General features: G+C 33.0%; 1 protein-coding gene across 1 annotated transcript; it reads left to right on the top strand.

The window, feature by feature from the left end:
* Positions 1-113: 113 nt before the first annotated feature.
* LOC128188515 (GTPase HRas) lies at positions 114-12,591 on the top strand. Its single transcript, XM_052859616.1, has 8 exons — positions 114-283; positions 1,111-1,159; positions 6,678-6,706; positions 8,355-8,439; positions 9,628-9,730; positions 10,226-10,265; positions 10,750-10,910; positions 11,675-12,591. Exons 1-8 carry the CDS (start codon positions 253-255, stop codon positions 11,729-11,731), a joined length of 555 nt encoding a protein of 184 aa, XP_052715576.1. The 5' UTR covers positions 114-252; the 3' UTR covers positions 11,732-12,591.
* The last annotated feature ends 1,243 nt before the right edge of the window (positions 12,592-13,834 follow it).

Here is a 13,834-nt window from a genome sequence, read left to right as displayed (position 1 = left end):
TTCGATTTTTATCAAAATATAAGATATGAGTAGAATTATACAACACTTAAGAATGAATGGATAAATTGTATTGCCCGTGGTGAGCCTCACTTAGTGTTAATGTTGCTCGTTGACGTGTGACGTATCTCGTATTTATTTTACCTCGTTCTCACGATTGAGGTTAACTAACTTAGCTCGGGATTTGTACTGTGCATATGTGTGTACTATCAAAGACAGATTGAGAACCGTTTTACAAGCAATTATTTTATCCTAATGACGGAATATAAATTGGTGGTTGTTGGAGGTAAGTGAGAACAATCGGAAATCCTCGGTGGTCGCACCCAGTCGCATTTATATAAATGGTGTATATGTAGACATGGTAGATGTCGTAAAAATGCTGATGATTGAATACACAACACACGATTTTTTTTAGTTTTTTACATTCAAAATCAGATATTATGCCGATTTACGTAGAAAGGGACTGAAACATTCGATTTACTTACTCTATATCCCGAATTTCCTATGGGGCACCTGCTTGAGTAAAAAATGAATTCTTGTACTTTTGAACAGAATGTTGAATTGATATATCTATAATATAAGTTTCTAACAATTTATAACTGATACAATTAGGTGAACTATTACTTAGCTACATTATATATAATATTATTTATTTACTGTGAAGTTCATTCAAACTGTGATGTCATTATCATCAGATGTGACAACTATATACAGCTGCAATATGACAAGATAACAGCACTACACCATACCGGTGTATGTTATTGTTTGTTTTTGACACTTTGCAGAAGCATTCACACCCATCTACCCACAAAACAATATCACAATTAGTATGTATGTGTTTTGTACTCCCACAAGTGTATTTTTGAGTGCACACATATATAATTATAAACATGACATAACTGTGGTGCTTTGAGCATCACTGTATGAGAACAAAATGTAGAAGATCGCTCTGTTTTTTTTGGCTATTGTATATTATGCTATGATATCTAAGATAAATGTAATTTTGCTCATAAAACGAAAATAATTATCTATTATATGTACATGATGGTACATCAATGTATATTCCTTACAGTCTATATTCAAACATTTACAATGCTTTACTCTGTATTTCAGCTGGTGGCGTTGGAAAGAGCGCTCTAACCATCCAACTTATCCAGAACCAGTAAGTATTTAGTATTGATACTGAAAATGTTTTCATGACATTGAATACTTGCAAGTAGTTGTCATTGCTCTATGAGGACTGTGGTGGATCTTCTGTCGTGAGATGGAGCAGTGAGCTCTGAATGCCTCTGATGCTGCATGTTTGAAGTGTGTTGGTCCTAATGATTTCCAATGAATTCCATAACTTGTGTGGTGAAAATTAGTGAAAGTCAAAACCACAAGAATCAAGCCATTATAGTGGTATTAAGGTGTCAGTCTTACGTTTATCACTGTGCGTCATTTGACTGTTTGTGCTTGAATGCCGTGCCAATAATATTTTTATGTATGTCGAAGAAATAATTTCTCCAGATCATACAGGTGTGTTTCTTGTTTTACCTCAAAAAGACTTTTCTTTTAGCTGCGTTGCATATATACCAGTACTTAGTAATGGAAAACATTTTGATTCTAAAGTTAAAATCTCTCTACTTGTTAGTTGTATTGATTTTTCAAGGGTTTTTTTCATTCCTCTTTAATTCTTTATTTGTAGATTAATGAAATGTAAACAATAGGTTGGATTTCCCTTGGGTGCTAGGTTGTTAATGATCATTTAATATCTTTCTCATTTAAAAAAATTGACAAATATAAAGTCGGACTGGGACATCTAACTTAAACATCTACTGTAAACATACATTAATTAGCACATCCAAAATTAATCACTGTCTTCCTCATCAATTGTTCTAGACTATATTTATTTTATAATGATGATGATAATTATTATAATAAATTGTATTAAATTTGTTAAAATAGAGCACTAGTCTACTGTTAACATACATTAATAAGCACATCCAAAATTAATCACTGTCTTCCTCATCAATTGTTCTAGACTATATTTATTTTATAATGATTGATATAGTTCAACATCTTATATTATATTTCTCATTGGCATCAATGTTGGTATGAGGGGAGTCGCTGATATATGGGAGTAAGCAAGAGTAAGGGGAGAGAATCTACGTGTCTAAGTGAGGGCCCATAATCATGCAAAATATGCAACATAAAAATTCTGTAATATGTGATTATCTCCTTCATGCGTCACAACATGATAAATAAATTACTATCCAATATGATTTTAAACACAAACACCAATATATGTATTTTGAACCTTTCTTCTAGTGTTGTCAAATCGGTTGAAAATCATAATCGATTAATTGGCAGAACCGGTTGTCTTATACCAACTGAATACTCGAATCGATAATAAATTGTATTAAATTCGTTAAAATAGAGCACTAAATTTTATGCTATTATTAGAATTTGAAATATATAAATGAAATAATATATATATTTTTAAAGTTAATAAGATGTACCGGTATGCTGTATTGTTATCGAAGTGTTACATATCTTTTAAGATTAAAAAAAAACGCAGTTTGCAAAAATTTTCATTTTATTACATATAAAATGATAAAAAAAAGAACGATAGGTATAATACTAATTATGATAAATTATAAAATCTCAAATAGGGTATTGTTAATCAGCAACCTCTCCAACGGATCATTAAGCAACACTATTTTTTCTATATTAATTATCACATTGCATTTATCCAGAAGACAAGATCATCTAAATGTAGTGCAGGACATTATATCAGGGCTAATCCATACTTACTCTATCCATAAGTGGATTTTTTGGTGTCATATTTCTTGACTCAGTTTAGATCCTAGATTTCAGAGTCCTTTGTTTATATGATTGTGAGAGCATGACCATATAGCTTTGTTTTGTCATGATAGTTTTGTTCTCTTGTTTATCCTTGCTTCATTCGTCTAAAATTATTTTGAATTCATAACATCGTCAGACCACATCCAGCTAGCCCCAGGTCTGTGGCTCCCGGTCAGAAAAATTCAGATGAACTCATGTCATCCATCCAAATTTTTTCAGACTAGGAGCCACAGACCTGCAGCTAACATCCAGCATGTTTAAACTATTGTTATTGCTATGCTAGAGAAAATGGCATTTCAAGCATCCCACAGGTGTACATACATGGTTTTTTTTTCAAAGAAAAAGGTGTTTTGTTGAAGTAGAGAAAAGGTATGGTTTTTGGCACATGCCAGTCTAAAAAATACCCTCTTTAGAGATGTGAAAATGCATATACATCAAAGCCCTCATCCATTTCTCTAAAGAGAATTGTCAAAAAAGAGGGTAGTATTTTAGGCCTGTAACTCAACATTACCGGTACTTGCATGTCTGAAAGAAATATATATGAGATATATATAAGATGCCTTATGCTTGTATTTTTGAAACTTCATTAACACAAACAGCTAGATTTAAAAGGGAAAAAAACTTTAAGACATTAAAAGGACTGATACATGTACAGGTGATGTACAAAGCATTGTATTTTTGGCACTCTCCTTGACATATTAAAACAGGTTGAATAATGAATATATGGACGACGCCTCTTTGTTTTGTATCAAAACCTGCATTTTGCCAGTAGCATATTGTCTGACTCTGTAAAGACTGTAATGCAAACTTCATGAGATGACCTAGAAACTCCAAACCGTTGTCACCACACTACAGATATGTTGGCTGAATTATTGGGGAACCCCGATTGCACCGTAGAATAGAGAAATCAATTTGCTCACTTGTTGAATATATCATTCATCTAATGAAATAAGAGTTTGTTGGTAACTTGGGAATTTAACAGGAAAATTATTGCAATTTGATACATATATATAAAGCAAGTGGGATTTATGAGTCAGAGCTGAGATCCATGAACTTCCACAAATGTTCAAACGAGTACTTGCTTCTGTTTGTTGGGATAAGATCATTATCTGTGATGCCAGTTTAATAAGAACATGCCCTGTTTCTTTCATCAACTGCTACTCAATTTCATTTTTTTAGCTCACCTGAGCTGAAAGCTCAAGTGAGCTATTCTGATCACATTTTGTCCGTCGTCCGTCTGTCCGTCTGTCTGTCCGTCCGTCTGTAAACTTTTTACATTTTGAACTTCTTCTCTAAAACCACTTATCCAATTTCAACCAAATTTGGCACAAAGCATCCTTATGGGATGGCGAATATAAATTGCAGAAATAAAAGTACGATCTGTATTCAAAGCGGAGAAAACCTTGAAACTGTAGAAAAAGGGGGGTACATTTTTAAAAATTTTCTTCTCAAGAACTACCGAGGCAAATTCAACGTAGTTAAGCATAAATTATCCTTATGGGAAGGAAAATATAAATTGCAAAAATTAAGGTCTAATTCAGTTTCAAGTCTGAGTTATTACGAAAATAATGATAAAGGAAAGGCGTGTTTCAGCTTCGGTTCGGTTCGGCATCCGGTAAAATGGGTAGGCAAGACTTGGCCTGGTCAAAACAAAAGATTGGCAGTTATTAATCTGCCAATCTCATTAAAATTTCAGGATATTTGATGGACCAGTTATATTTGTATTCGCTGTAAATATTGCCGCAAAATAATGCGTATTTGGAATTGACGATTGCCGATCTACCCCGGCTATTAATTTGCCACGGCCCGGGTTTGCATACCCATTTTACCAAGACTCGTATTCCATACTTCTAAAACGAGGTTCTTTGTTTAAAGCAGCCATGACATTATACGAAAAAGGGTCGATCTGACTATGATGAATTTGCTTGTTTATGCAACAGTTCGTGTATGAAGGGAAATTTTTGAAACATGCAAAATATATTGGTGCCGATTTTGTGAAGTAAATTGAGGCTAAATATTTCAATGCGTTGACAGATTTCACACATGACGTTGGTGTTAGGTAGGACTGATTTTCCTTTCGTATGCATTATTTATGCTTTGTATTTTAACCTGGGAACTCTCGTATTTCGTGATTTTTACGTATCAATTCAAACAGAGACTTCGGTAGATCAAACAGTTAACTCTTTACCTGCGCAAATTAAGCAAAATCTGACGTATCAAAAAAGTACTGAAATACAATTCATTCTATCGGTAATTCGGCATTATCTTTTGCGTAATGGTAGATTAATGCAATAGGTTTTGTTGAGATCGATGCTCGGCATTTTCTCGAGTTTATTCAGTTTAAATAGAGTTTGATATCGCTGAAGGAAATATGTAGGTATATATACATGTGTTACAGTGTATATATGATTCATTTCGAAAAAATAAATTGTGTTCTTTATTTGTTATAGTGCATGCATGTTTCTTGTGTTTAATTGTTTACAATTTCTATTTACTAACCATATTTGAGTGTTAAGCTTCGAATTATAAGCAATTAAGATACAGAGATTTGCTCACAATTCTATGTTTGTACACAGATCTTAAAAACTAAAGATTAAAAAAGTAAAAAATTTGTCAATATTTATTAAGAAAATTTTCAAAGTCTGTTCTTCCAGAAACCAATTTTAACAACTTATTGTATTGTAAATTTAACCTTTTTTTGTCATTATTACTCCTACTGTACATGTGATCCTTGACTGTGTTTGAGTACATTTGTATAAACTGATTTTGAACCTTAAATACCAATGAACTGGTCTTGAGTGAATAAAAGAATTGAAAATCTTAGGCCATTCTTTTTTTCCATTTTTAATGGTGAATAGGATATACCAAGTTAAAAATCTTAAGCTGAATGTAATAAATTCATGTCAACAAAATATGACTCAAACCTAGGGAAACTGTGAGCTCTGTATCTTGCTTATAATTCTACGATTGACGCTGAAATTTTGGTTGAATATTAGAAATTCTATATGAATTAGAGTATGTTAAATACTTGAACAAAAAAAAATAAAAGAATGATATTCTGTATATACCTACTCTCTGGGGTCCCCTCATTATACAATAAATAATGTGAAATCTACATCAATTTTGATAGTTTTTAAGACACGAGTAAATAAAAACGACATCTTTAAAACAGTTTCCATAGTTTTGACACATTTCTGTTATGGGGATAAAATAATTATCGCTATTCCTAAGAAAATATCACAGCGGAAAATTATCCTGGTTTGTACGCGAGGTAAATAACAGTCATTTAATTATAATGGAAAACAAATTAAATTTTTGAATGTTTCAATTTGAGGAATTGAGCACATTGAGGTACAATTTTCTTCTTCACATCTATACATGAAGGATTTTTTAAATAAAATACAATAACTATTATATATTTTTTTTAAATACAATAACAAGTAAGTAGTTGATGAAACAAATGTACCTATATGCTCTCATATATTTTGATCGCTTTACAAAGTGTGTGTGTGGGGGGGGGGGGGGGGGGGCAGAACGAAAATATAGGGAATTGGAAGTTAACAACTTAACAGTGTACCCCTACCAAATGTTTAGTTTTATATCTTGCGTAGGATTTTCTTATTCTGGTAAAAAATAGTATTTCATGAAGGTACAATGTCAAAGATTACGTGTATGCAAAAATAATTGTAAAATTCGAATACTTGACAATATTTATTTTTTGTTATTCTACCGAGGGACCATATGGCACAATATCTTTTGAACGCCAATTGTTGCTCAGGTGAGCGATGTGGCCCCATGGGCCTCTTGTTAACCTTCTTTTACCTTTTTTTCAGTTTCGTAGAGGAATATGATCCCACAATAGGTATGTATTAGAAGGTTAACTGATTTATTACCTCTGAGTTTGTGCAGCACATCGTGTTTATAATTATGTAAGTGTTCATGTCAAAAAAAAAAGAGAGATTCCCTGACATTCTACTAATGGCTGCAAGTATTAAAGGAAGATTGACGCTTTTATTAATTTTTTTAGTATCCCCTTTAATTTAATTAACCCCCCCCCAACCCCCCCAAACAATTGGGTTTGACTGGGTGGGAACATCAGCCCATCGAAAAAACTATGGGGAAATAACTCCACATGACTACTTGAACTGCCTTATCAGAGGCATATTTTCAGTAATTTTACTACATGTACATGAATTTAACATGCTTAACTTTTCCAGGGGGAGCAAAACAGACCTCCCCCTCCTCTTCCCTCTCCCTAGATCCGTGTATTCAGTGCCCCCCTAGATCTTTGTATGTAGTTTCAACTAAGTACAAGTAAACTACATATATAAAATGTTTTACTGCACAAAGAAAACAGGTGGTACATACTATATATTCCAGGATTTTTATTTGGGACGTAGAAGCATATAACTGTGTTATATAATAAGACTAATGCTTTAAGTGCTGTGTAACGTACACATAAACTGCTATACTCTTCCTGCTTCAGAACCTACGTTATAATTAACAAAGCAAACTTGTTGACATTTTCACTTTTCAATTTGTTTTCTTTTGCTAATGTAATTGATTGTTGGAATAATTGTTTAAGTTCAAAAAATAGCACTGTATATTTTTTTTTTGATGCAAGGTTTATGAACATTTTACATTGATAAACTGGTGCTTCCACCCGTGGTAGCCAGACACAGTCATTGGTGAATGTGCTACTTCGTTCATACATGTACTATCAAAGTTGTTGAAAATTTATCGAAGAACATGCAGTTCATTAAAATCAGGTGTGGTTAAACACCCTAAACAACATTAGCAAGCTTGAGATTGAATTTTGATGAATACCCGATAGGCAGTTTGACATGGATAGGTATAATGTCCTAAAATATTCCCTATATTTAAATTGCCATATTTACCCAGAGCACTTGCAAATTTCAAATTGTGAGACAGTTGCATGTGTATTACATTTATATATAAACTTGCAACAAATAATCTGAAAATTTGTGATATTTTGTTTACATTATAAACATTCTTGACAAAATTCCAGAAAACTGTTCTATTAACCTAATTTATACAAATGCTGCATGTGGCTGTTATAATTTGTGAGAGAATGACATTGTAACACTTCTAATTACACAGTGATAGTTACATTGCAATATTACATACGTAACATTGTGTCACTTCTTATACTTGTGGAGTTGACATTGTAACTCTTTTAATTGGACAAATACCGCAGATGCCTAATTAAATGCGAAGATTTAATATTTTTGTTAAATAAAGAGGAACATACCTTGCAGATTTGATATCAAAACTCAAAATTGTTTTTGACGGTTGTGAACTATAACAAAACTTCAGAGCTCGCAACTTTATATTCTCTTGATTTCATGCAAGATGAGATACTGCAGAATTACTTCTTGTGCAAAATACAAATCAGACTTTTTTCTACAGTATATTTTAATTGCAATGAAACAGAGTTATTTGTTTTTTGTATCACTTCTAATTCCTCTCTGATATTTTCAACATTACAGAGGACTCCTACAGAAAGCAAGTTGTGATAGACGGAGAGACATGTTTGTTAGATATCTTGGATACGGCAGGTCAAGAAGAGTACAGGTCAGTGGCACACAGGGGTGTGAAATGTAACAGCTTCATCAATGTTACAGGGGTGTTGATCATATCAGCTGCATCTCTGTTATAGGGGTATAAAATTACTGTTTAAAGTTTCAGGTTTAATTCTCTAGACCGTTACCGTAATGAATTTTTAATCTAGCTCACTCATAGGTTCAAAAAATGAATAGTCATCCTCTACAGTAGCTGTATCCAAGCAACTCTTGAAATTTAGGACAAATTGTGTGTTACAATTTGATATTGATTAATCATACATGATGTTGCAAATTTTCTTTCCTAATTGCTTTTGGGAAAAGATATTAGCCTGGCATTTCTAAAACTCTCTGTCTGGTGTCACAGTTTAATGCATGAAATGATTGGATGCAAATCTGTTTACACTGCAGCAGCTCCCCTTTTCAAAATGAAATAAAATTCTCTGATAATGATGAACATGACCCAATATCCTGCTCAGGAAGTTGTTGAGTAAGACAAACACAAGTGGCAGCTTCCACAGAGGAGCGTGTGATGTTGTCTGGTCATCTCTAGCTGTGGGGGAGCAGAGTTAACCAGTGGTGAATAATTCACCACCAATCCTATACATAGAGGTTCAAACGTTTCACCCTGAGAAACTGTTATTGGTACAAGGTTTCACTAAATTGATCATGTTCAGTCAAACCTGGTTAGCCTGCTCCCTGAGGATGATCAGAAAATTTTGTTAGCTGGAATCTAGAGTTTATCTAATTATAGAAAATGGGCATCATTTTAAGGATTTTATAGTAAGCGGCCTCCTTTATATTTTTTTTTATCATAAAGAGGGCAAATTGGTAAGGGATTGTGGGGGTGGAGGTGGAGATAAGGAGGGATAAGGGGTTGTTAGAGACACTCATCAAATGTCACAGTGTGTAAAAATTCTCCATTGAAGAATCTACATTCTTATTACATGAATCATGATTTTACATCTGTACATTATATCTTGAATATAAGTTGTATCGTTTATTATCAATTACACCAAACACTAATTGTTTACTTTATTTATTCATGTGATTTTTCTGTTTACTTGATTGTTTATTGTGCAGTTATTGCAGGAAATGTTTGTTAAATTGAATTCCTCATGTCATGTTAAAATATAATTTGATATGGAAAAAAACCCTAATTATTCCAGTTCATGATAATGATGAGTAAATTTGATTTCAGCGCTATGCGAGACCAGTACATGAGGACGGGTGAGGGCTTTCTGTGTGTTTTTGCTGTCAACAGCACGAAGTCTTTTGAGGACATTAACCAGTACAGGGAACAGGTGGGTACAAATGGCCATGGAAACAATAGATCTATTGTCTGATGTCCATGGAAACAATAGATCTATTGTCTGATATCCATGGAAACAATAAATCTAATTGTCTGATAACCAGAACTTCAACAGCATTAGGGGAAAATTACAATCACTTGACCAAGCTACTCCTATAGTTAAGGTGCATTTGTTTTCAAAAGAAAGGCACTAGGCTGCAATGGTGCTTGAAAAATGCTTCCTAATTTTAATTTTTACAGACAACATGATATAGAAATAGCGAAGGTACTTCCACATTGAATCATAACCAGGACATTCAAAAGTCTACATTATAGCAAATATAATTACATGAAGTAGCATTTCCCATTATTGTTGTTAGCTATATATGATTTTAGAATGTTGAGATATTAGGCTAGCTTTTCTTGATCCATGTATATTTTACTTGACAGATAAAATGCTATGTATATTTTGCCACTGTATAATGACTGTCTTTTATTTACTTGACAGATTAAAAGAGTTAAAGATGCTGATGAAGTTCCTATGGTGTGTAAGTATATAAACATTAGTTTAACCAAGTCTACATGGAAAGATGATAACACAAGCAAGCAAGAGTTGTCTTTTCCTTGTACACTGCATTGATGTATTGATATGGAGAGAACTTGTGAATGAAAAACAAAAATAAGATTTTCTTCACAGGACAACCATACTACCATTTCATCTGTTATTTCATTCTGTAATATGCCTGAATAATAGATAAAGATTTAAAAAAAAAAACAACTCATGACCTTACAAATTGATTCTCATTAATCTTATACATATCTCAAGATTTTCAAGATAATTAAGGGGATGCTCAAGTCATACATATTACCAGATCCTATTTATGCAGATTTTGATTTTATCAGCACTGTGAAATGCTTGTGTTGAAGTGAATGATGTCTGGTGATTTGTTGCTCTATTGACGATTATAAATTGATGTTATAATTGGACATGTGACTAACTTCTATTGAATTGATTGGTTGCTCTGTTGACAGTGGTGGGTAACAAGGTTGACCTACAAACACGGACCGTGGAGAGTAAACAGGCCAAACAGGTGGCGGACAGCTACAACATACCCTACGTAGAGACCTCGGCCAAAACCCGACAGGGAGTGGACGATGCTTTCTACACCCTCGTCAGAGAAATCAGGAAGTTTGTGAGTACATCCATCAACAGTTCACAGACAACAACATTATAGTTATACACAATGTGTGATCATAATAAAATCTGTACACGCAACAGACAGATACACTTATACAACTCCTTAATGCCGAACACAATTGGTAGTGGGCGTTGTTTGCCCTGTTTTGGACTTTTTTTTATAGTTTAAAGTATTTGGCTGTTCAAGCCTCACCAGTGTAGATGTACATATTACATGTCCATTGTTACTCGGTCACAAGCAATAAAGTTATGAAATGTACACACTAAATCCTTGCCAAGAGAAAAGTAACATAAAAAATCTAGGTTGGTGCATTTAAAAAAAACACCACACAGGTAAAACAAGAAAAAAAGCACATATTCAAATAAAGAACACAACAAGTTGGCCTTGAGTTCAGGTTTCAATCGTGTAACAAATGCAAAGGGTTTACATACCTGCTTGCTGACCAGTATTGGAGATAGGAAAGCTAGAATGGCATGTGCCTAATTCAGAGTCTTTTAGAGATTTGAATGTTACAACAGACTTAAAAATAAAATACAAAGATGCACTCAAAATATGCAATAAATGTTTATAATATTTAAGTACAGCAAATAAATTCACTTCATGCATAAATTGTATCTATAAAATTGGATATTACAAAAAACATGTAAAGATTTTTTTTTTATATTTACACAACTCATTGCAGTTTTTTGATAACAAAATGACATTTATTTTTTTTATCTATGTTATGTTTCACATTTGCATTATTTTGCCTTTTGCAGAAAGAGAAGAAAGGAAATATTAAAAAGGGGAAAAGGAAGTTATGTCGATTGTTCTAAAACATTCTGTGATTTCAACCTTCCATCTCGTTGTCTGCAGTTTGTGATGCAATACAGCTCACTCCAAAAATCACTTCCAGTCCTGATCAGGAATCATCATCACTCTCTCAGTTTTCTATTTAAAGTAATCAGACAATTCATTCAAATTACCCCCGTTGTTGCACCCTGTACAAGTGAATATAGAGAAACCTGTCTACTTTCGACATCTATGATAACAAAAGTCCAGAATTCAGGTAATTTTGACCTCGCGTACCGGTATATAAAGTCTGGTGCCGAAACATAATCACAGATTGCACGCTTGCAGATTTTAACATGGTATTGACAAATTACTCTGTATAAGTCAATTTACCGTAGGATTTCATTAACTACATAAGTTTAAAAATTACCTGTAGACAATTGTATTTATTTATGACTTGTATTGCCTGTTATTTTTCTACCATGATTAGTGTCATTGTAATGGTAATCGTTTTTTTGTGGCATTGGTTTTGGCGAGTGTAGTATCCGACTCGGAACGCCAAGCAATGAACCCTCCTTAGGAGTCTTATATGTACTACATACGGTTCTGTTTGTTTTCATTTTGCTTGATTTTGGTGTTTTAGTCTCTTTACATACACATAAAAAATGCATTTAGAAATCATGTCACACTTTGAGATACAAACATGTTATGTATTTCAGTATATTTGCATATTATAGCAATTTTTATGTACAATGTATGTTGATTTAATGGATTTATTGGGAATTTTTGAAAAAAGTGTACTCACTATAAAAGTGAATAATTAAGTAATATTAAATGATTGTCCAGTGTATGAGGAATTAACTCATATTGATACATTGTTTGAAATAAAGGAAATTTCAGCATTGATTATCTCCAGGTTTTGATTTTTGACTGTACTATGAAATATGTATTTTAAATTTTTTTTTATCTCAGAGCTGTCTTCAAAAATTGATTCAGCATTTCTGTATTTTTAGTAGAATTATAGATGTGATCATTGCAAAAAAATGAAATAAACTTGCTAATAAAATTGTAAGGTGTGTATTTAAAAGTTATATCACTAATGAATACAATAACTTTATTTAAGGTTAAACTATATTGTGGTTTGGGAAAGACACATTTTTAATTGTTTCAGTACTAAAGTGCAAGTGGACCCAACCTTGCTCAGCATGGTACAGAACTGTACATGAACCGGTTGTACTCGACCATAATCTATCATTTAGACTGGTTCATTGCTGTTGATCTTTTTTGTACACAGCAATAATTCTATCATTTAAAATCAATTCAGTCTGTATAAATATCAAATTCGATGGCCAGGCATGGTCACCGAACAGTCAGTTTGTTGGCTAATGGTACGTGCCTGTTTACATAATTAATAGGTTTTTTCTTGTGAATTTTTTTTTATTTAAAGATTTTCTGAATACCGTAAAGCAACCCATATTCCCGTGTGAGTAAATTTAACGAGGGTCACAAAAACCTCGTCACCGCGACGAATATTTCTTGTAGAGAATCGTTGTAATACACTGGCACCTATATATAAGTTTTAATTTTCGTTGTGAATAAATAGTGGTCGCAAAACTTATCAATGATTTATAGTTCACTATAAAGGTTGGTATATTGTTTATCTTTCAAGTCTAATCAGTCGTTTGTTTATAGGTTCTCTCAGGACCTACGCTGATAAAACAAACAAGAATGTCCACACTGCTGAGGGTATGAAGATAGCGAGCATTTTAGAAAAAAGTTCAAAAACTTGTTGAAGCGGGTTATTAAATATTTTTACAATGAGTCCGTATGTATAAGCCACCAAAAAAATCATGTTATTGTTATATAAACATTTTTTTTCAGTTAGAAAGTGGGTAGGTGCCTTAACGTACGTAAATTACCACTCTTATTGGTCAGTTTCTATAGAGGAAACAGCAATTTTTCAAATATTATTGTATATGTATGGGCTAGTTATCCATGCGAGATATGAAGGTGGCGAAGTTGCAGAAAAATACTTAAAACCGCGTTAGCGGGTTATGTATATCTTTTCTGCAATGATCGCTACCTTCATAACCCGCATGAATCATCAAAGAAAGCATTTTATTGATTTTAACTCATCAATAAATTGA

Source organism: Crassostrea angulata, chromosome 1 (assembly GCF_025612915.1).
Source record: "Crassostrea angulata isolate pt1a10 chromosome 1, ASM2561291v2, whole genome shotgun sequence".
NCBI classification, from domain to species: domain Eukaryota; kingdom Metazoa; phylum Mollusca; class Bivalvia; order Ostreida; family Ostreidae; genus Magallana; species Magallana angulata.
Note: the sequence above shows the minus strand (reverse complement) of the source record. Positions and strands in the feature narration are given on the sequence as shown.